The sequence below is a fragment of the Aquila chrysaetos genome, chromosome 3 (assembly GCF_900496995.4).
Source record: "Aquila chrysaetos chrysaetos chromosome 3, bAquChr1.4, whole genome shotgun sequence".
NCBI classification, from domain to species: Eukaryota; Metazoa; Chordata; class Aves; order Accipitriformes; family Accipitridae; genus Aquila; species Aquila chrysaetos.
This window is the reverse complement of record NC_044006.1, coordinates 5979227-6001690: the sequence shown is the minus strand read 5'-3', so window position 1 is coordinate 6001690 and position 22464 is coordinate 5979227. Positions and strand designations below refer to the sequence as shown.

General features: G+C 37.8%; 1 protein-coding gene across 1 annotated transcript; it reads left to right on the top strand.

Moving 5' to 3' along the window:
- Window positions 1-14: 14 nt before the first annotated feature.
- Window positions 15-22137, top strand: RAB22A (RAB22A, member RAS oncogene family). The gene is made up of 7 exons (XM_030010501.1): window positions 15-253; window positions 2146-2225; window positions 7089-7170; window positions 11286-11357; window positions 11479-11585; window positions 13398-13507; window positions 14875-22137. Exons 1-7 carry the CDS (start codon window positions 218-220, stop codon window positions 14970-14972), a joined length of 585 nt encoding a protein of 194 aa, XP_029866361.1. The 5' UTR covers window positions 15-217; the 3' UTR covers window positions 14973-22137.
- The last annotated feature ends 327 nt before the right edge of the window (window positions 22138-22464 follow it).

The window sequence follows — 22464 nt, the reverse complement described above, 5'->3', positions numbered from 1 at the left end:
GCGGCGGGCGGGGGGGGTGTAGTCAGGTGATGCCGGCGGGCCGCCCAAGATGGCGTCGCATCCGCGGAGCCTGAGGAGGAAGGTTTACTGGTAACCACGGCGTGGGGGAAGCGGGGGGCTGCCCCCGTAGGCCTCCGGTGTACGCGTGCCTCGGGAAGGGCTATGATCGTTCTGGGCTGCGTCTCAGGCGCTCGTTAAAGGCGTAGCCTGCCTGGCCATGGCTCTGAGAGAGCTGAAAGTTTGCCTTCTGGGGGTAAGTGCTCCGCGGCCGGTTCTCCGCGGGGCTGTGGCGCGGGCCGGGGGCGGCGGGAGGGAGTCTGCTGAGGCTCGAAAGGCTCTGTGTGGTGGCGGAGAGCCTCCGCCTGAGCCCTGGAGAGGCTCTAAGTGTGGGGGTCCTCTCCCCGGGCGAAGGGTGGGCCTCACCCCCGCCGGAGCTGCCGGCGCTCCCCGGCTCTCCGGCCCCGTCCCCCCCGATGAGACCCGGCGGCCGGAAGGGCCTTCCCCTCCACGGGGGGAGGCGTTCTCCAGAGGTAAGTATGGCTCCTTTTTTTTCCCGGTATTTTCCTTTAAAAAATAAAAGAGAAGAAGCACAAACACTCACTGTGTGCTTCCCTCTTGCTCACAAGTTGTTTTGGGCTTGGTGTTCACTAAATAAATAAAAGCACCTGAAAGCACACTCGAGGGGGAGGGACCTGAACTTTTTTTTTTTTAAACAGCGTATGTAGGTTTTGAAAGTGCCCTAAGTGTTGCAGGTGGTGGAGGAATGAGACATCAAGCAAACAGGAGTAGAACTTTAAAAAAAAAAAATCAAGGGTGTAAAGCTGTGTGTTGGCTTGGTTTGGTCTGAGGGCTTCACTGGAGAGCCTCACGTTGAATAGGTGGAGTTGTCTCCACCTGTATCTCAATCTTGTCTTGTACAGAGTATGACTGGCAGAATTGTTTTCTGGTTCTAAATGGCCACGTTGCCCTTCAGAAGGAAAAATCGTGTGTTTCTGTGCTCTTTATGTTATGAAGGCATTCGGGGTAACTCCTAGCTACTGTTTGCATTCACCCGACCTGAAAAACCTTTCACTGTGTAAGAAAAGGAGAATAAACACCCAGGAAAACTGGTCCTTGAACTCCTGGAGCCAGGAACTGCATCAATGTTTCTCTTTTTAAGATTTGTTCTGCTTAATGAGACTGCAGTCGTCATAAAATACAGAGCTGAGATAATATGCTTTTCTGTGAGAGGAAAACAGCTTGAAAAGATAAACACAAGCATACGTGAAGTACCCAAATTTACTACAATATTCAGAAGATTCAAGAAAATGCATGAATGGCGTAAAACTTCATTTTCAATGAAGCAGTTCCTCAGGGTTTTTCCTTTAACATTTTAGTAACTCTGGAGATGTAAAGCAAAAAGATTGTCTTCACCAGTCTTAATTAAATGACCATTTAAAATGTCCAGCTACTGTTGAAAACAGTTTTACTGCTAATAGTTTGAGTTATTTCACTCCTAAATATGCCTTTTATATATCTTCTGGTTTTTTAACTATGGAGTCAGTGGTGCAAATACATATGTGGCCCAGAATTTTCATGTTACATTTCCTCTTTTACCATTTATAGCTCTGTAGAGTTCCATTAGAAACGTGTCAGGTGTGTCACAGAAGAAATTTCAAGTCTTTCATTAAGCAGGGTGGGATGGCATTAGTCAGAAGTTGAAATGCATGTGTCACGCTTGTATAATTTAATGTGCTCCATTGGCTTGTAAAGATGGCATACCATACTCAGTTGCTATGTATTTGACTAAAAGTAGTAGATGGTCTTTCCCTACTCCTGTTCCAATGCAATTTGTGCATAGCTTTGGGAAAAAAAAAGAGTTTCAATAAGAGTATGATAGTGAGCATGAATGTAGATTTTTGTAGTCCTTCATAAAAACATAGGAACAATTTTGTTTAGAAAACTGTAACTTATCAGAGACCTTTCACTTCTCTACTAAACAAATTATAATACCTGAAGTATTTCAGAATCTTGACTTCTCTGGCATTCTCTGTAGGAACGTGTTATTCGTGCACAGTGTGTTGCAAGATCTGAGGACAAAAAGAATCATCTGTTCAGAGTAACTAATGTCTCTTCCAACTGTGTGGTTTTTTTTTTTTTTTTTAGGACACTGGTGTGGGCAAATCAAGTATCGTGTGGAGATTTGTAGAAGATAGCTTTGATCCCAACATCAACCCAACAATAGGGTACGTAAATACAGTTAACTGTGACTTATTCAAGAATAAAACCAAATTGTTGGAATATATATTTGTACCTCCTGAGTAGATCACTTGAGGATTCTCTATGTGTGGCAGCTAAATGGGGTAATAAACACGACTGCAGCCTTAATTAGCTCATGAGCTGCCTTAAGAAACATACGAGTGTATTCGGCACTCCTGCAGCTTTCATTTTCATGCATAAGATCTGGACCCATTTTGTATTGTTAACAAAATCCTGCTAGGAGTCCTGGGTTATGAATAAATTACACTGTAGTTGCTTCTGTTAAAGGAATGACATGCTATTCTCATGCACTACTCTGAAATTTCAAAGTCTAATTATTATGCAACTACATGGGTTTTTTTAAGTTTGGTGGTTTTTTTTTTTTAGAGTCAAGTACAATAACAAGTCTCCTAGGTTTCTGAAGGTACTTATACTAAGTCAGTTTGTAGTTCTTTTCATTAATTAGTTCTAATGTTATACATCTGTATGCAATACACACACGTAAGTAACTGATGAAATTGTTAATGTGATTGGTCTCAGGTAAGGATATTTGAAAGTTGAGCCTCAAAGTAGCAATGTTATTGAGCTCAAATCTTCAAATGGATAGAAGGAAGGGTGAGCATCAGGAATTCTTGGAGTGGTTGGATCTTTTTATTTGTTTTGCTGTCTTTTTTGCTTTGCAAGTGTCTTATGGGCTGCTTTGCTCAGAAGCAATTCTTTACTTACAGGAGGACATGACTTCACTTGATGCTGAGAAGTAGTGGTGGTGGGTGTCAGTGCAGCTTCCTGTCTTAGGTGTCACACAAGCTGTACTACAGCTTTGACCAAAAAGATCCTGCTGATAAAGATCAGCTGTGTCTCATCCTGTCCTTCTAAAAAAATGTGGCTCCTATGATATCTCTCTCTTTCCCCCCCTACCTCCCCATCTCTTTTTTTGAGTGTAAATACTGTTATCGAATTGCAAGATATTCTGTAGGAAGTGTGCTTTTGTTTAAATTTCCCTATTAACAAAGGTAGCCTTTGAGATAGATTGCTAAGTAGTTTTCTTAGATCTTCAAGGCCTGAACATTTGTAGTTACTGTCAAATTAGCTACAGTAGAGGTTCTTTTTTGGAGGATGGTGAAACTGATGTGTGGATAGTAGTCATATTGCTGTTTGGTTAAGTAGGGGAACAGGCTGTGTTAAACGTTTTAAGTTCAAGTTGTATAGAAAGTTCAGACCTACTGCCCATAGTGATATCAACTGCAAGCAAAACTCCTTCGTCAGGTGGACACTATTGAAAGATCCAGTTGTTTTTCTTATTACCTGAGGTGTTTTGAGAAATTGGTTATCCATCTTCATTCCTAGTCATCCAAATACTTCTAAAAACAGTCTGTTGAATAGTTGGATAATATGGGTGGTATCTACAGTGGCCCAAATTTAGCCATTGTGTTCATGCATACAGTTCCTGGGGGAGTTGGGGGGGGGGGGGGGGCGGGAATTAAAGTGCTTAACTAGTAGGTGGCCAGGTATGGTAACACAGGCTTAGGTTTTGCAAACGTGAGAGGTCCCTATTTTGTTGACTGGGATGCTCTGTTCTGTAGTTAGACATATGTCGCCACACATCTAGACTACATGGGTTAAATGTTTGAGTAACCCAGTATGGAATTTGCATTATGTCTCCAATCATGTGTGATCTGCAGCCTCCTCAAGTCCGCTTTCAGATTCTAAATTCTAAAATACTGTGCTTGATGGCTTTGGGCCCTGCACATCTGCAAGACTGTCTAAAGTTGCAGAGCAAAGATTGTGATCTGTGATGCTTCTAGCCTGGCAAAGTAGAATTTTCTGTAATCTGGAGAAAACTCAGGAGAGGGGTTTGTGGTGTGGTTTTTTTCTTTTTTTTCTTTCCTCCCAGGGAAGGGCTGAGACTAGAATGAACTTCATCAAATCTTGTTGTCTTCCCTCCAAAGTCAGTTTCTTTTAATCTGGTAGTTTTCTGGCCGTGTGGGTTGATTGCTTGCTTGCTTCTCCCTCCAGTGTAGCACCTATCCTTTTGAAGGCAGGAACCCAAAGAGATCACATGCACATGTTTACCCAGGGGAACCTCTGTAACACATACTATGTAGTAACTTAAGGTGCTGTTAGAAGATGCTAGCCATCTGGTAATGAGGCTAATGTGTAGAATGGAATTTGTCTTCATGGGTTTAATGACAGTACTGGGGTTAGTATACTTTCTTGAAGTAACAGACTAAAAATGTGTCTTTTATCAGTCTTAACAAAATCATTCATTGGTCTGAGGACTTCATATTTTGGTAGTTTGCTATAGTAGTATAAATGAATCAAAACTTGCCCAAATGCAGGGATTGTGTGAAGCCCCAATAAGATACAGTTCCAAAATTTTAAGCAAATTAATTTTGAAACTTTTTCTAGACCTTGTTTTTGTTTCCTAACTGAGACTAGGAGGTGGAAAGAACAAAGTAAGGATTACAGAGGAATTTTGAGCATCTTACAAAACTAAAGCTGAGAACATTTCTACATTTACTCCTGGGTTTTTGAATTCATGAGATACAATCTTATGTTTCCTGTCCTCTTTCCATTCCTCTTAGAATTATCTAAGCAACCATACTTTGTCATCATGAATGTTCATCATTCAGGTTCAAATATGGGCAGCTGTAGAAACCCTGTCAGAATTCTGCAACTTTTGTCCTCTCAGGATGCTGAGGACACATTCTGCTTTGCCTGACCAGCATATATCTCTAGGTACTGCAGAATATCTAGTCTTTATCATTATAGCATAAAAAAGGTATTATGAATGAGTACAAAACTATTTTCAGGTGCATCTTGTTCATGTAGTTATAGTGCTTACTTGGCTGGGAGAAACAGCTAGGAAATTTAGTAGGGATAATGCCTGTTTCCTTACTAGAAGTCATCAAGGATAGCTCTAGTTTGGAGGCTTTTGTGGACCCAAAAGTGGTTTGTCTTTGAGCTGTTTGTTCTTTTTTTTTTTTTTTTTTTTAATTGACGTCTGTCACAATGAAATCTTCCACTTGTCAAAGAATTTCAAGAAGCGTTTAACCTCTTATCAGCTACCGTTTGGGATGTTTAGTTGTGATATGAATTAGAGCAACACAGCTGTTCAGTTCAAATTGACTGTACAGGAATGTTTTGGTTTATAGAACCAAGTAAGATAAATTTTCAGTGAGAATCTATGATTTAGGAAGTTGTTTCCGTATCGGCCAGCGAATTCAGCATTGATGCTTAATTTGCAACAGTCTTAAGGAAGTGGAAGTCTTTGCTGTGCTTTACAACAGATAGTCCTATCACCTTATTTTCCATTACTCATTGCTAAAATGCATCATTTAGTTAACTGTTGAAATGCATTGCAGTTAGCATCCCCAAAAAGGAGGAGTCTGCAACCTTATATTTGGCTTCTTAAAAGAGTAATCAACTTTGGAGATTGACATACTATTTGGCAAACCATCTGAGCTAAAGGAATGGGGAGGAGGTTACTTCTTAACAGTCAAAAGCATGGTGTAATTACTCCCTTTCCTTTTTTTAAGTGTAGATAGCTGTTTTTTCCTCCTATAACATTGAAACAAGTCCAAAGACTCCACTTATATTAACTACAAAAGTGTCATAGACATAGTTCAAATCTATGCCCTGATGGTACTTAAGATCCAAGATAAACCAAAGTTCAGAGTCTTGGACTAAGGTATTTAATGGTGTTGATCATGCTGAAAGACTCTTGCTATTTGACTCTGAAGGTACAGGAAGCTTAGTGTACTCTAAGAAGCTCCCGTACAGGCCACCTCCAGGATCCTATTCTGCGTCCTGTCCAAAACTTGACAGTAGAACAAGTTTGGAAGTCTGCAGTATTTTCAAGTGACAGGAATTAAGCATACAAAAACTGTTCAAGATCATAATGTAGGATCTCATATGCTTAAAATAATTATGGCGACTAAAGTTCCTATTCTGTAAGGGTTTGAATTCAGTGTGTGGCTTTTCTAGTAAAAAGTATGCCTACAGGTAATAGATAGAGCAAAGAACTCCCTCTTGTAAAATATTAAGTCTCTGAATTCCTGTTCTTGTGGGAAACACACTGATTCATGTAAAGCAGCTCAAGTAAAGCACAAAAGTACTTTACAATATTTTGCAATATTTTACTGTAAAACATCTAGAAGTTGGTGGGGGGGGCAGCTGGAGCTGGAAGAGATTTTTTTGTTTGTTTGTTTGTCTTCTGGAAGTGCAAGAGCCTCTGCAGACGGAAGTATATAATGACAGACAGGATTTGGGAGCTGTACAGAATGCAAACAACAAGCAAGCTACTCATTATTGTTTTCTCTGTCCTCTTAACACCTACCAATAGTGATACAAATCTCCCATATTTTAGTCCCAAGTATGGACTTACCAGCATTTATCTGACTCTCTGACAGAGAGAGAAAAAACTGATGCAAAGGGGAAGGATTTGATCTCTTTCCCTCCAGAAGTTTCTAGTATACACTTAAGTGATTTGCTGTGATGATTCCTCCATTTAGGAAGAATGTTGTTAAAAAGGCTGACCTTTCTCATTTTTTTGGTCATACATCCTTTATTTTTATCAAAAGCTTATGAACAATAAAAGCTTATAATTTGCATTCATGTTCCTTCTGTTTTGTTAGTCAAATTTCACCATCTGAAAGGAAATTTCATCCTCTGAAGCCCTTTGCCTCATTAATTTCAGCCTTTATTTATGAAAATCGTCATCAGTTTTTTGTGTGTGTGTGTGGGTAAAGCACTTTCATTGGAGTTTAAACCTTTTTAAAAGTCTATGGTAGTAATGTTCTAAAAATGTATTTATATTCTGAAAAGCATAAGCTGTAATTTTTTTCCAGAGCCTCATTTATGACCAAGACTGTACAGTATCAAAATGAGCTGCATAAATTCCTAATTTGGGATACAGCTGGACAGGAGCGGGTAAGTAGAATCAGTATCTGTGGTGATAGTTCTGACTAGAGTACCCTGTCCCTGAAAGTCACAATGTGATCTGTTTTTATGAACATGTATTAGAAGGTTTGTTTCTGTGCAGGTTTCTATCAAGATATGGGTGCTGTAACTATGTTTTTATTTTTCATTGCTATCATGGTAAAAGTAAAAAGTTAAGGATGATTACCTAAGAAGAGGAGCTTATAAAACAAAAGACTGGGTTTAGATTCACTGAAAGGGAGTGCCATTTCAGAAGAAAACAAGGTGGAGGGGGGGAAGCCAGCAGCTGTCTCTAGTACGATTTCTAGTTGAGCTTTAAACATTCAACTGCAGTATTTGCAGTCAGTGCAGCTGGCAACAGGAGAATCAAAGTGAAATGAATTATCATGTTTCATAGTACAATTAAGGCCCTGATTCTGGAAAAATATACAACTGCTAACAAGTTCTCCTAGCTTCAGTGTTAGGGTTATTAATGTGAGTAGGATGTGGGTTTAGGCTTTCAAAAGCAGCATTTCAAGCAATGTTATGGGTGATAACTGATCTTTTACTATTTTGTAAAGTTTTACTTCTCAAATCTGATAGTGTTAGGAGCTATGTCAAGAAATCTATTTTGAAACTTAAATTTTAATTTGGTAGTTTGGGGTTTTGATCTCTGCAGTGTGCATAGTTCTGAGGGGAGGCAACAAAAGCTTTCAAGAAAATGACTAGTCAAATGAAATAACAGTTAATGAAGTTTCATTATTTTTGCTTAGAATTTAAAAGGAAGACTTTGCTAATTAACTTGCTTGTTTATGAATTACTAGTAACAGTGGTAGAAATTATAGTAGCTGTATTAACAGTGCTTATTGTATTAATAACTGTATTAACAGTTTCTTGACTGTTAACTACTGGCAACTGTCAACTACTCATGATGAATTTATTTAGGATGTGAGCTAACTGTAACTAAGGTAGATGCCAGAACTGTCCCCAGTAAGGGTCAGTTTGATCAGGTTGGGTTATTACTTTAGGATAATAACTGTCAAATGCAGCTGTATTATTTTTCAGGATTGGCTCAAGATACAGAGAGCCCAAGCAAAAAAAAAACCCACCACCACCTCCAAAAAACAAACCAACCAACCAACAAACCCCCAAAACCCCAAACAAACAAACAAAAAACCCTTGTAAAGGCTCAGTCATCCCTGTTCAGTGTCACTTGACCTTTTGGAGTCTTGGTAGAACTGACTTGCTAGCTGTTTAGCTTGATAACAGCCTTGATGGCTAGAAAGTAACTCAAGTATATTTGTGCTGCATTCCGCTGTTCTAGATTTTGAATGACAATTTATTTCCTTCCAGCAGTAGCATATAAAGCAAACTTATGTTGTCAGGGATGTGTCCCAGGGATATGTCCAATAGTATCTGTGTTATCAGAAATATCCGAATCCTTCAATTATTAGCAGTCAGTCAGCATTTGCTGTAAACAGTTTGTCTTCAGTGAACATCCTAGCCCGTTCTGAAATGTTAGTGCTGGAATGTGAGTCTTCTGAGAGGTAGAGTATGAATTTTGAGAGGCTGGTACTCTTAAATGGAAAGCTTTGTAAACATGCCTGCCACCACTTGGCAGGAAACATCCATTACATATTAGCATTCCATCCTGTTCACTTCAACTGTGTTTGCAAGCAATGGGAGAATGCCGTAATTTGGATCCAGCACACTACAATCTGAGGAAGTATCTCTGTACATGACTAGCATGTTCCTTGTCTTTCTGTGTTTAGACTTTGAGTGATACCTCTTTAATTTTCTTCCATACAAGTTGTGTGGTACCTTTATTGAAATCAAAAAGGGAAAGGTGTCTTACCTGGGCTCTGACTCAAGAGCTGTGATAGCTGCTAAACTTATGTTCCGCACCTGAGAGAAGTCACTGCGAGGCCCCAATATATCCAGGGAAATCAGCGAAATGGGAGCGAGGATATTTACTTTGAAATTATGCCAGTATCTTTATAGATGTTTCTTTCTCCAAAACGGAAGAGCACTATCACTGCTAGTCACAAGTGGTCTGTATACCTGCCTTGCCCTGAAATCTGTAGCACAGTTTTCTGGTTGTGCAACACATCTGACAATGAATTATGGAAGGGATACCCTTCAGGGTGATATGGAATACCAAAAATGTCCACAGCATTCTTGGAACTAAAATGTCTCTGCTAAGCTATGATACGTAATGCACAGAATTTGCAGTCCTGGCTTCTTGAGGAACATTTGCTATTTTCTACTTCAAAAACCCAGCAGTGACTAGTTCTACACTACACTGGGCAACTCCTTGTTCTAAATGGCTTCGGGGAGTGGCTGGCTAGCTTCACTCCAAAGGTGAAGATGTGCACCAATTCACTTCAGACAGCTCATTTCCCTACACACACATGCTTTATTTCTTCTACACTGAGTAAAGTTGATAGGAGATTACTTATAGCAATTAGGATTTTTTCTGCCTTACCTAACAATTTTAACAGTTTGTATGGATAATTACGTTATGTTGTCTTAATAATTCTGTCAGAACACAAATTGGAGGCTGGAGGGCAAGCTGAAGTCTTTGGAAAAATAGCAAAAGGAAAATTCAGTGTTTCTGGTAACATCTGTTTTGTTAATGTATTTTATCTGCGGACTGCTCTTAGGTGGAAAAAAGTATCTAAGTGTTAGCAAGCAGGAAATGAGAGTAATACAAAATCAGCAAGTGAAAGTTGGTTTATTCCCAATGTAAATAGTCAAATAATCAAAAAGCCAGGTTGCAACCAGTCCAACTGGTGGTTTACCAAATATGTTTCCCTTTACATTTTAGTACTTAGGAGGAAGAGAGGGATTATGTCCCAACATGAACTGAATGCCTGCCCATGTTTCCCTTTCCCACTATTAAATATTTTTATATTCTGAACTTTGTGTTCAAAATCCTGTTTTCAAAACAGAATTTGAGAGCCAAATTTAAATGGTCTGGAATTCTGCTTTATAGCAAGATTTTTATGATTTATAATATTGCTCTCAGTTGAACTGTACTAAGCAAAAGGAAATTGGTATTTTATTAGAATCAAGTAAGCCTTTATGAAAAACTGTATTCTAGTCATGATTTTTACCCTGAGTAATAAGATGCACAAAAGCTCTAAATCACATATGCTTACATCAAAGCAGTACATGCAGTTTACTCTGTGCTTTGACTGCGAGTTTTGATTGCTAGATTAGTTGCCTGGTTCTTTTTAAATTGGCAGAATATCACACATTTTAAGAATGCTTGACTGATATTTTTGATGCAACTTAATTATGTGCTGTATCACTATTTTCAGTCCTGCATTCATAACACTCTGCCCATGCAAAGGTACAGCTGTGGTTTATACCCTGCAAATGCACTACCAACCAAATATACCTGCTGTAGATTCATTCTAAAAATTACAGTAAAATTACTGTAGGCTTTTACTATCTAGCATGTTCCTTAAGGTCTGTTTTCAACAGGTCACGTAGTTGTGGGCTTTTCAGTTTAGTTTTAAACATGCTTCTAACTTTTGAGGAAAAACTTAAGTGAAATCCCTAAAGCTGTAAGTTAGATTATGAAGAAACCGACATTTCTAGCATTTTAAGAGTGCTATGACTGATCCATGGGGCTAGGGGTTGACACCAGCTTCTTAACGTTTTGGATGAGCAGTAATATATGCCAGTTTTCTTGAAATTACTTTTTGTCCAAAAGCATGAGTGTCTTAAAGAGGAAGAAGCGAGTTCAATTTTGACTATTTTCCCCTTGCTCAGTGTTTAAAGTTGAGCATATATCCTGCGGTTTTGCGTCTGTGTATAATCTACAGTCTTTTAAATGAGAGATTCTAATCTAGTCAAAATAAGGTCAAGTTTGGCTTCCTGCTTTTTGCAGTAGGTGTGTTGCTGGTCCCTAAACTATTTATTGGCTGACCTTTGTAAAATAATACTTCCATGGAAGTTTATGTACTCTGCTGCACAGCCTCTCTGTAATTGTAAAGAAAAGTTTTCCACTAATGTGAACTTTAAAGCTAGTTTTCACTTTCTTCAATAGTAATAATAATAATGAAATAATGGAGGTCAGTGGAAGATCAGATTCATAATGTATGGTGTCTTTCTTTCAGTTTCGTGCTTTAGCCCCAATGTATTACAGAGGGTCAGCAGCAGCCATTATAGTGTATGACATCACAAAAGAGGTAAGAAATTTGATCTTGACATAGCATTACAATTTCTGGGTTTTTTTGTGTGATGGGCCAGTTCTGACTCTTAATTCAATTCCTTCTGTTTGTCTTTTTTTTCTTTTTTTTTCCACATCAGGAAACTTTCTCAACATTAAAGAACTGGGTTAAAGAGCTTCGACAGCACGGACCTCCAAACATTGTTGTAGCTATTGCAGGAAATAAGTGTGATCTTAATGATGTAAGGTAAATAACCGTTGACAGTTTGGAGGTTTTAACTTAAAATACTTAGCACTATGAGCTTAAGATTTCAGAACAGGTGAAAGGTATCGAGCAATTTAAGCTGTTTTGCACTAGCACTGTTGTTTCAAAAGGGGTCTGAGCTGTTTCTACTGTCAGAAGATTTGGTTAGTCTGCCCTTGGACAGTCTTGCCCACTTCCTCCCCTGTGTTGGTGTGAGTTGTGTGTGAGTGGGCAGTAAATCAGGCTGTAAAATAGATCCAGATTAAAACTAGCCATTTAAAAAAAGGAAAACTGATCTAGGTGTATTTATCTTTCTCACACCATGAACACTTGCTGGCATAACAGAGGTGGGATAGCAGGGTTAGGAATGAGGAGTTTACAGGGAGACAGGATTGCCTTTTCTGGTGGCAGTGCCAAGTTACACAAGCCTAAACTGCCTGTGAAACTACAGTGTAATACAAGCTGTTTACCTCACTTTATAAGAAGTACCCCTGTCAGTCTGTAGCACCTCATTTTGTTAGGAAAAACATCAAGCCTGTTGGAAAGCATTGTGTAGGTTTTTCTGACTTGCTTGTTCAGGTGCCTTCCTTCCCTGCTTAAATATTGGGGTGGAATTGGCTGTGGCTGAAATAGTTGCAGGGAGCGGGAAAAGTTCTTGAAACTTTATGAACAGCCAAAGTTTCAAGAAGGCATGTACTAAAAACAAAAGAAGCCCTTTTTTATTGATGTCCTGGTTAAATAAGCCAAAATTCAGAAGGAAGGTGTGTGCAAACTTCTTGTTTTAGATTTCACTGGAAAAGGTACCACAGCTGGTTATGTGTTTAAAGAACCACTGTGAAGTATAGTTTTACAAATTGTTAATATATAGCAGTTATCTAGTGAGCTCTAATAACTTTTGTTAGAAGTCGCATGTCTCTTGAAGGAAAGGTGGCATAAAATTACTTAGAAGACAGATATAAGGCATGCAGTATTAAGTCTCGCACACTTATTTCTTGGTGCTTGCATCATAAATTATGTAAACATTGCTATTCAAGCTAATGAGCAAGATTCATTGTACTTCAGTCAGAGGCAATGTTTGAGTCACTGATCCAAAGTCTGTGCTTTTGATATCTTAAGTCCCTTGTTACTGAAAGTAGTCTATGTTTTCTAGAAAGTATATGTAAAGTGATACAAGTATAGTCCAGTCCTCTCTCCACCTATTAGGGGTTTTTTTTCCCATGTTGTTTGGGGAGACATACTTCATTATCAATTTGCTTACTTAGGGGTGCAGAATAAGTTTCTCACTTCTTGGCTCTGTTGTGTGCGCGGTCTAAATATGTTCCTGTTTATAGCTACATCTTCATGCTTTATGCAAAGTAAACGCTATGTTAATGATCTGTGCAGCATTGTGAGTTACTTGGTTTTGTAAACAGCTGTAGGAGATCCACTGGATTAGTGGAACTAATGCTTTAGGATCTTTTCAGTATGTCTAGAACTGTTGTATGTGTGAAGAATAAAGCACCCCCTAATGATTGATTGCAGACCTGCACTTAGAGCACTCAAGAAACAAACTCCAGTGTAATGTTGTCAGATGGATTAAGGGCTTGTTTAGTTTATGATTGTGCTTCAGTGATGCCCATACCTCAAGGCAGGGAGACAGCATAGAGTAAAGAATGAGCCTCAACTTCAGGATGAGGGAGCATTGTGATGCCAAAAAAGTAAAATACAAAATACTCATTTAATGAGACACTTAAAAGCTTCATCTGTCCCTTATGATTTTGAATAACGGGGTTTTTTTGCATTCACAGTTTTTTCTTTGTTTGTTTGTTTTTCCAGAGAAGTCATGGAAAAAGATGCTAAAGACTATGCAGATTCCATTCATGCAATATTTGTAGAGACAAGTGCGAAAAATGCAATAAACATTAATGAACTCTTTATAGAAATTAGTAAGTATTTAAACAGTTCATGTGCTTTCTTCTGAAAAGTTCAAGTAGAAATTTGATTACTGTATTACTTTTTATGCTATTTAGGTAAGAGTACAATGACTTAAATTTGTTACAATCAGACATGAATACAAACTGCAAAATGAGCTGTATAAATTTTTGGTCATCTAATGACCTCTAAAGATTCCTTCTAGAGATTTTAAGCCTACTGTGATGCTGCTGGATAAATAGCAAGCAGGGCACTCATGTCAGAAGTCAGTGTCATCTTACTATATCTGTTATTGAATGTTTCAATTAGTAATTCCAAGGTTATGGTAGGGAAAGGAAATGGCATGAGGAAGATCCAAACTTTGTACAGCTGAGAAAAGGAATTAAGTTCTCACTCTTAGTTAGGGTTTGTACTTCGTCTAAAACAGCGCATTTTCAAAAATACAAGAATTCATAAATGCCAGATTACTGCATGGGAAATAGCAACTATTGTGTGTGGATTTTCCACAAGTATTTTTGTAATACCTTGGGGTTTTTTTAATTAATCTTTGTTTCATTCATGGTGGGGGACAAGCATGACAATTTTTTTTGTGTGAATGGGAAGCAGACAGTATTCCAAAGTGAATTCCATGCAGTATTATTTGCAGGATATGTTTCAGGCAGCAGCACCAATATGCAGGTATGTCAGCCTGTTTGTGAAAAGAGGACAAACAGCAATCTGTTTGTGTGTATGTGTGCTGCAGTTTAGCTTTGAAAAACTACAGAAACATTAGATTTAAAAAAACACAGGGTCCTTATAAGCAGTTGAATATATTGAAGCAGATGTAAAAAGTATGTACTGTAGATTAGCTTCCTGATTTACTGCTTTATAAAATTGATCTTGAATAAACTATGGAAAAAAAGTCATAAATCCTCCTCAGAAAAGAATACTCAACCAGGAATAGTCAATTTTAAAGACTGACTGGATGACTAAAGCAGCTATCTTTACAAGTACTTACTGTGCTAAGCCCGACGCAGGTGATCTGCTGTGGAAATACAGGTCAAGATGGTAGTTCTCAATGAAGGTATTCCAGATGGTATTGCATCCTGCAGAGTGTATTCTCTGGGTGCTTTTATAGCATAGCTCTCCAAGTCTAGATTAGCTTGAAGTGTAAACACTGCAAAATTAGCTTAAAACTGCCTCTACTCTTCTTTTGTGGAACCATACCTCTTACAGACATGGTATAGATTGTTAACTGCCATCCTTCTGTTATGCAGGAATGTCATCGCTAATGACGTATGACTAATTGAAGACACATTTCTGTATGCAAAACATACACTGAATGCTTAGAATTAGTTTCAAGTATAACGCTTGCTATAAATTTTTTTCTGTCTCCTTGTAGGTCGCAGAATTCCATCAACTGACACCAACCCCCCGTCTAGTGGTAAGGGCTTCAAACTTAGAAGACAGCCATCGGTGACAAAGCGCAGCTGCTGTTGACTGATCCCTTAGAAAATCAGACTTGTTTATACCGTAGGTGGTCTTGGAAGTTAATAGTTCATGTTGGGTTTATATTATCAGTCTTAGATCTTTATCTGCTGGTGTTCATATACCTGAGGTCCCGTAAAAATGGACCAGTTCATCTGACATCTGTACATTCGCAGAAAAGACTGCAATCGTAATGTCAGCCTGTTTACTTACAAGAAGTGTAGTATCTCTTGCATTCAAAGGGAATCCATCATCACTTTTTTGGCCTTGCTTGAAAGGAGGGTGACTATGTGGATGGTAGAACTAAAATGTTTAATAGTTTTGTAATCAGGATTTTAGGGTTTTTTTTGTAAAAAGGGAAATGAGCACTTTTGTGGGACTTAGGGGTGGGAAGAGTCTGGAAGTTAGATGTCACTTCTTCTTTTTCTTCAGTGAGCCTTATTTTAAATTTATTTGTGGCTAATCCAAAGTATGATGGGACAGTTGACGCGAGGTGGCTACAGAATAAGCAACTGAAGACAAATGATAGGCAAATCAGTCCATCCAGTCCCCAAATCCCATTTGCACTTTTTATTTAAAGATGATATGCGCCGGGGGTGGGGACACAAGCAACAGATCTTAAACCACAGACAATCTTTTTTTCATGCTGACTTTAATCACTTTAAGACAAACTGATATGCTTATAGGCATCTTTTTGTTCCTGCAAGTTTTTTAATATTAAGATGTTGAAGAAAACCTAGTTGTAGTTCTGACTAAATTAAGTGGTTACTGACTAAAAACAGATGCTGTACACAGATGCTACCAGTGGTTCTGGTAAGACCTAAAAGTTTTGGGGAAAGCTTTTAATTGCTTGGCATGTGTAAAGTGTTCATATTATATTTATGAGACCAGTGTTTAAAGTATTATAAATTATGTAAAAACAGGAAAAAATAATGCAATCTTATACACTCCTTCCATTCCACACCTATGGATAAACTCCTGGGGAATGTCCGTCAGGTTTTTTTCCTGCATTTTAGGTATTGTCACTGTGAGTTCATCCAGAGGCAGACTGAAATTCTTTCTCTTTCAATCCCATTTGAAAGGGCCAATAGAAAATGCTGTTGGTGCAGCATGAGGTCTGTCTGTTGAACAAGGTTTCATCTGTGATGCACCCAGTCTTTCCTGTTTTGGGCACAAAAATACAAATAGGAAATAACCTTCAGACATGTGGTAACGTAGATCGTTACCTCTTGGTTCCTGGGCTTTTTCATCTGTGAGGGTTTTTAGCAAATCAATGTTTAGCTTATTCTGTATTGGCTTTAGTACGCCTTCAATTAACCTATAGGTTGACCATACCCATTTGTGCTATTTTATTTATTTTTACTTTTTGTTTCCTACCAGCACTAGTGAGAAACTTTATACTTTTGAAGAAAAAGAGCTTAATAGACTTGAGTGTATACTAAAACACGCTGTTTAGCTTTACTGCCAAAATGAGGTCACGTTGATGATGCTTATTCTTTGTAATCTGGTTTTCTTTCATCTCAAGTATTTTCTCTGAAGGAAATGTAGAGAAGTTTGTAAGAAACAAAAGGACTTGTACTTCAGATTAGTTTGTATTAGCGAAAACTCTTGTAGAGCTATTCTGGAGCAAAACAGGTGAACTATTACAGTGAGATTTTGAATGTGTCAGTATGTTTTAATGAAATTTGGTGACTACATTTTATCATGCCTTTTACTTATCATGCATTGTCAATTATGCCTCCTTTGCCACAGTTGTGCAGGCTATGTGCTTATAGAGAGCCCAAGAAGTGTATCTTCATCAAATGAAGGCTGTTTGAAGCCCCTTTGAAACGTTGGTCCTTAAAGCATCTCATAGTAGAGACAGGTTTGTGTTTGGTGTTCAGCCTGGTGTATGATTTTTTTTTTAGTTTCCCTGTCACTCAAAGCAAGTAAATTATGAACAGAAGACTTTAGTACTCCTACAAAATGCTTGATGGAAATATAATTAGTACAGAAAGAACAGAGTAAGCTTGCTCTTGGGCATATTTTTAATTATAAAAAAGCAGGTTAGCAATTAAATATGGAACTTTCACAGTGGCAGTCATTGAACTCCCTAATTTCTTTGAAATATCTCAATTCTTACTCCTGGCCAATTTTTAAAAAATAAATCATGTGGTTATTTAATTCAACTAGGTTTTTAAAACATCTCGTGTTCACAGTGCTTCAGAAGTCTATTCTATACCAAGATACCAGGTGCTTTAGTATCTTAACTGTGATACAGAAAATAGTGTTTTTATTAAAGTTGGTCAGTAATAAATCTGGAAATTCTTGAACTTGGAAAGATCATAGTAGGAGAAGGAAAGTCTCAGATATTGGGAATATCTTTCATGTAGATTAGCAGAAAAAGGAATTTCAAACGTTCTAAATTATTGTTATTGCCTGTTAGCATGTGGTAAAAATGGAGTTTAAATCTGTTTTTCAGTGAGGTAACAAAAATGGTTTAATAGTATTTATGCAAGATTTATTGACTCGAGAAGAAAATACTGGACTCTAGGCAGGACTGAGAGCTAGGATAGTATTGAGATTATTGCAGTTCTCTCCAGTCAGGGGAGAGAGCCATATATCTTAGCAAACCTTTATGAACTGCTTTCTGATCGATCCTCACTTATTTGCTATACACCAAAATTAGACTTTAAAAACAAAAAAAACCCACCCCAAAACACTGCAGAAGCAGCAACAACCTGGCCCCTCTCAAATGTAGTGAAGTCTTAAAGCCTCAGACTCCTTTTGTTTTGTTACCAATCTGTGTGAAGTGCCAGCATACTTCATACTCTTTTTGCAGTTCTGATCTTGAATTACTGCAGTTAATGAAAACATGGAAATAGCCAGTGTTTCAGATTGTCCAGACTACAAATACTGAAGAGAGGCTGCTTTTTAACACATGCCTATTTAAAATGACAGACTGTTGATTTAAGTTCTCTTGAGCCAAGATAACTGTTTATTGATCAGTTGGCCCTAGCTGAAAGCTGGAATGCAGTCTTCCCTGGATGAGATGCACATGTTCATTGTTTCATTTTTGTTGGAGAAAAATGGTTTCTTCTGTATTAATAATTTGTTAGGTCATCTGGTTTCATCTTGCACTAGGCTTGCTGAAATTGATTATGTTTGTCCAAACATAGCTTCTCTATTTGGAGATAACATTAGCTTTGGAGTGCTGATTATCAACCATTCCAGCTAAATTTTTAATAACTTTTTTCTGTTAAGAAGTTGTTGAAAAAGCTCAGGACTGAAGTTTTATTCTGGTATGCCTTCCTGTCTAATGAATGGAGCTCATCATAGAGACTAGACTTTCAGATACTTTCAAAGGGAATTAATTGCTGCAAAACAATTTTGGAAGGGTAAAGTATCATGTGTGTAAAAATGTAATGAGGTGCATGTCATATCATTGATCCAGAGCATTTTTTAACTGACAAAATATGACACTCTCAACTTCTAAACACCACCAGTTCTTCCCCATGAAAGTTAAAGATTTGTACAAAAATATCATTTGATAAATGTTTAGTTCTTAAGCTTTGGAGCAACTTAAATGTGCTCTGCAAGTTTTGGAGGGTGTCTTTGTGTGACCCTCTAAATTACAGCAGTCTCAGGTGACTTGCCAGGCTCTTGATCTGTGCTGTAGGTAGTTGTGTAGTGTATTTTAAATACATGCTGAAAACTGGCATACTAAATGCCTAAGTAGGTGAAATATGGAAGCTTATGTTTAATGACAGAAGCATCTAGTGGTCAAACTACTGAAAATTGTTGCAGGTGCTTTGAAAAGTTCTAAGACAATTCTAACAACATTTGCTGTTGCCAAAAAGGTAAAGACTTTGTTTATGTTATTAGATCCACATTGAAGCAAAACAAATTATTGCACTTCAAATCCCTACTGACATTAGTGAGACCCTTCCTTTAAGAGCTACAGGATCAGACAGTTAATAGTTTAGAGGAGCATTTTATGCAGACTTGAGTCTTTGATGTGTTGATGTACATAATACCAATTTAATGCTACCAGCCTGCTCAAGAAAGATTATTTATATGCTTAGGAAGAGAGTAAGAGGAGAGGAGACAATACCTACTTGCTGATTTGGAAGTCTAATCCTTTAACCTGGTTGAGAGATGTAGGATTTACTGGGAGCTGTCTACATTCATGGTTAAAGCTTCATTTTCATTATCAAAAAATAATTCAGGCTGAATGTCTCGAATGGTTTAAAAGTTGGCCTCAACAATATTTTTGTTACGACGTTAATCCTAAATTATTCCTTAACACAAGTGTTAATTTCCAGTATAACATATTGGGTATTAGTTGGAAATGGAAGCTTTAGCAGTGATGTTTGAATGACTTTCTTGTGAAACAGTCTTTAGTGTTTATTAAGGATGGTGTAGTCTATTTGTGGTGTGCTATGTCAGCAATCTGCAAAGACTATCTTGGGAATTGATGATTTACAGGACAGAAGCTGTCTGAACTGTGTAGCTAGTCACCCTGTAGCAAACCTCGCTTGCAGCAACAGCTACGTAGAAGTAGAAAAAATCATCTCAAACATGAGAACCTGAATAGTTCACTGACTTAAACTTCTACACTGCCTATTCATTTTCTAAACAGTTTCATTTATCTCTCTTAAACACTTTAAACCTCTCAAAAAAGAGGCTCTTTGTTCATGGACAGGACAGAAGGACAAACTTAACTTTTTTAGCAGGGAGTTGTTTTACAGCAACCTGTGACTGTATGCCACAAGTCAGTTACTTGAAGCAGGAGACTTGTGTGCTTGGAATTAAGCTTCTAAAAAAGTCTGCACAAAATTCTCTAAAGAAAACTGTTAAAATTTTATGTTCAGATCACATTCCTAGTAATAGATCACAGCCCTAGTAATGGTAGGTGACAGAAGATTTATAGAATAAGATGTTAGTGTGAATTACCAATCTAAGATAGAAATACAAGTTCTACTATAAAAAAAGTCATGTCAGCTCTCCTTTTCAGAGCCATATAGCTCCAGCTTGTCAAAAGAAATACGCTTGAAACCACATCTTTGTTTCTCATACAAGAATTCAGGTGCCAAAACATACTTTCCTAAAATTATTAGGCCTTCTGATCCCAATGTTTGTTTCTGAAAAATCCTTTCTGATATTTTGGAGGTCTCAAAAGCTTGAATGCAAACCCTTTCTTCGTCAGTTCAAATAAAAAATGCATGACTTGGAAAAATCAAACAAGCATTACCAAACTTCATGCATAAAGTGTCACAGATAACAAATCTTTCAAGGGATATAAGATTATCCTGAAACCCAGGAGTACTGATGGGCTTAGTCTCTGACATGTCAAAATGATCCTAGGGTCAGCTTTTTCCTCTTTCCCCCTCCCATTTCCCCCTACCCCGCCCAACCCTGAATTTTTAACATAGTGTTGTCAGAGTGTACATGCTATAAACAGCTATTTAGAAATACTTAGAAAAGTTCTAGTGGCTTAGAGTTATTTGGTGCTTCCTATTTTACGTGGAAAGTGAAGGCAGTAGGATGATTTGTCCCCCTAAAAATTGGGACAGCATTTGCTGAAACTGCTCTCATTCTAGAACAAAGACTTCTAAGAAGAAAGAATTTTCCTTTTCCCATTACATCATCCTGCAAGTTGGGGTTCTTAAATTTTTACTTAAACACTAACAATGAATTTTCTTCAAAGAGCTAATTACCTTTGTAAAGGTACTCTTCTTTTAAGAAGGTTGGGTTTTTCTTTGCTTCATTTCTGTTAATGTTTTCACATATGTATTATTGAACAAACCAACTGCTACTTCTTTTTCGACTGTTGAAGGATACGGACCACTCTTTCTGTCATGCCCTTCATCTGCTTGTGTGATACTCCATCCAGTTGTTGCACTTGGAAATGCTGTAACTCTGACACCTAGAGAGATTCAATGCTACTATCTTGCCTCACTTTTACTCATGTTACAGTATGTATTTCCTATTAAATCCATTATGTTTTCTTGACACTTTGTTCTTTGTTTCCTTATGGGATCTAGCCAAGGATAGGTGGCGAGTGTGTTTTTCTCCTCAAAGGTTCTAGAAGTATCTGTCACAGCAGCAAATATTTCTAAACAAAATGGTAATTAATTAGTGACAGCCTTATGAAACTGTTATGAAAACATAGCAGCTGAGACATGTACCACTACTATGTTATACCACATAACGAAGGCTGTGAAAGCACATTCACCTGGGGGAGCAAATTATTGTAAGGCTCTAGTAACATGACGCAAACTCTTCTATGTTTTAACTTCCTTTTTTTGTACTTCCTATTTCTGAGTACTGTGTATCCAACACTGAAATCGTGACACAGTGAATTGATTTAAGACACAGAAATGGATTGCATTTTTGTAGCTGTAAGACACTTAATTTCTGGCAATCTTCCCCTTTGTACCCCCCACCCCCAGTACAATGAAGAAAAAAAGAAATCGTTCAGAAGGTTTCTTCTAAACAAGAAACTTTGCATTTGCATTTGTGTATTCAGGGCACAAAACCTGGTATGCATATAGCTCTTGCAGTGTAATAAATGTTTGCCTGTAAAATTAAGCATGAAGGTTAACCTTTGTATCAGCAATTCTTGTCCCTCTTAAGAACGTTCTGCCTTTTCATTATAGGATTGGGTTAACCTGTTACAAAGGTTGAAAGGTCTGTGCCTTCTTATTATAGTATCTCTTATTAAAACAAACTTAAGCCGCTCAAAGTTACAGAGCATTTGCAGCACTGTAAACTGCACAAATTTACAACCATTGCTTCACTGCATGAAATGTAGTCAGATTACTAGTGATGAAATATTGTAGTGATGAATTCCCAAGCTTATGAATGTGTTGAGACTTTTTTTAGTCTTCTCTTGGGCTGGTCCTGAGAGTGTGTACAGGTTTGTCTGTATTGTTGGTTTGTAGATGCTAATGAGGAAAACCAGGCTTTTGTTCTCTCCGTTTTGTTTGAATTGTTACACCTCCATATAGTGCATAGAATGCAAATAAAGAAATGTTGATTTGGCATAATGTAAACAGCCTTTTCAGCCTAAGCATTCATAATAAACTTTTATAGTGTAATAACATGCTAAAATCACTACCGGTCTGATGTATTGTGGAAAAAAGAAAAAAAAAAGGTGTAAACATTTTATTAATAAAAAAGCTTTGTTTATAAATGTCCTGGCCTTGTTTATAAATGCTTCCAAAATTCTCAATGTCTTAAAAAATAGTCTCTATAACAATAGATTTATAGAAGAGGAATGTAAGCAGTACCATGGCAGAAGTGAATCCAAGTGATGATTCAAATAGCTGTTTTCCAAAAGTACTGACTACTGGTCATTCAGAAACTGAAGCTTTTCCATGGTTTATGTATACATAGACAAAGGCAGAAGACAAACTTTTACAAAGAAGGGATGGGGAAAAACAGCAGAGAGAATGCAGCTTTTGTGTAATGCTTCCTTTCTTTGCAGCATGATGTCTGAGAAACTGCAGGCCACACACAG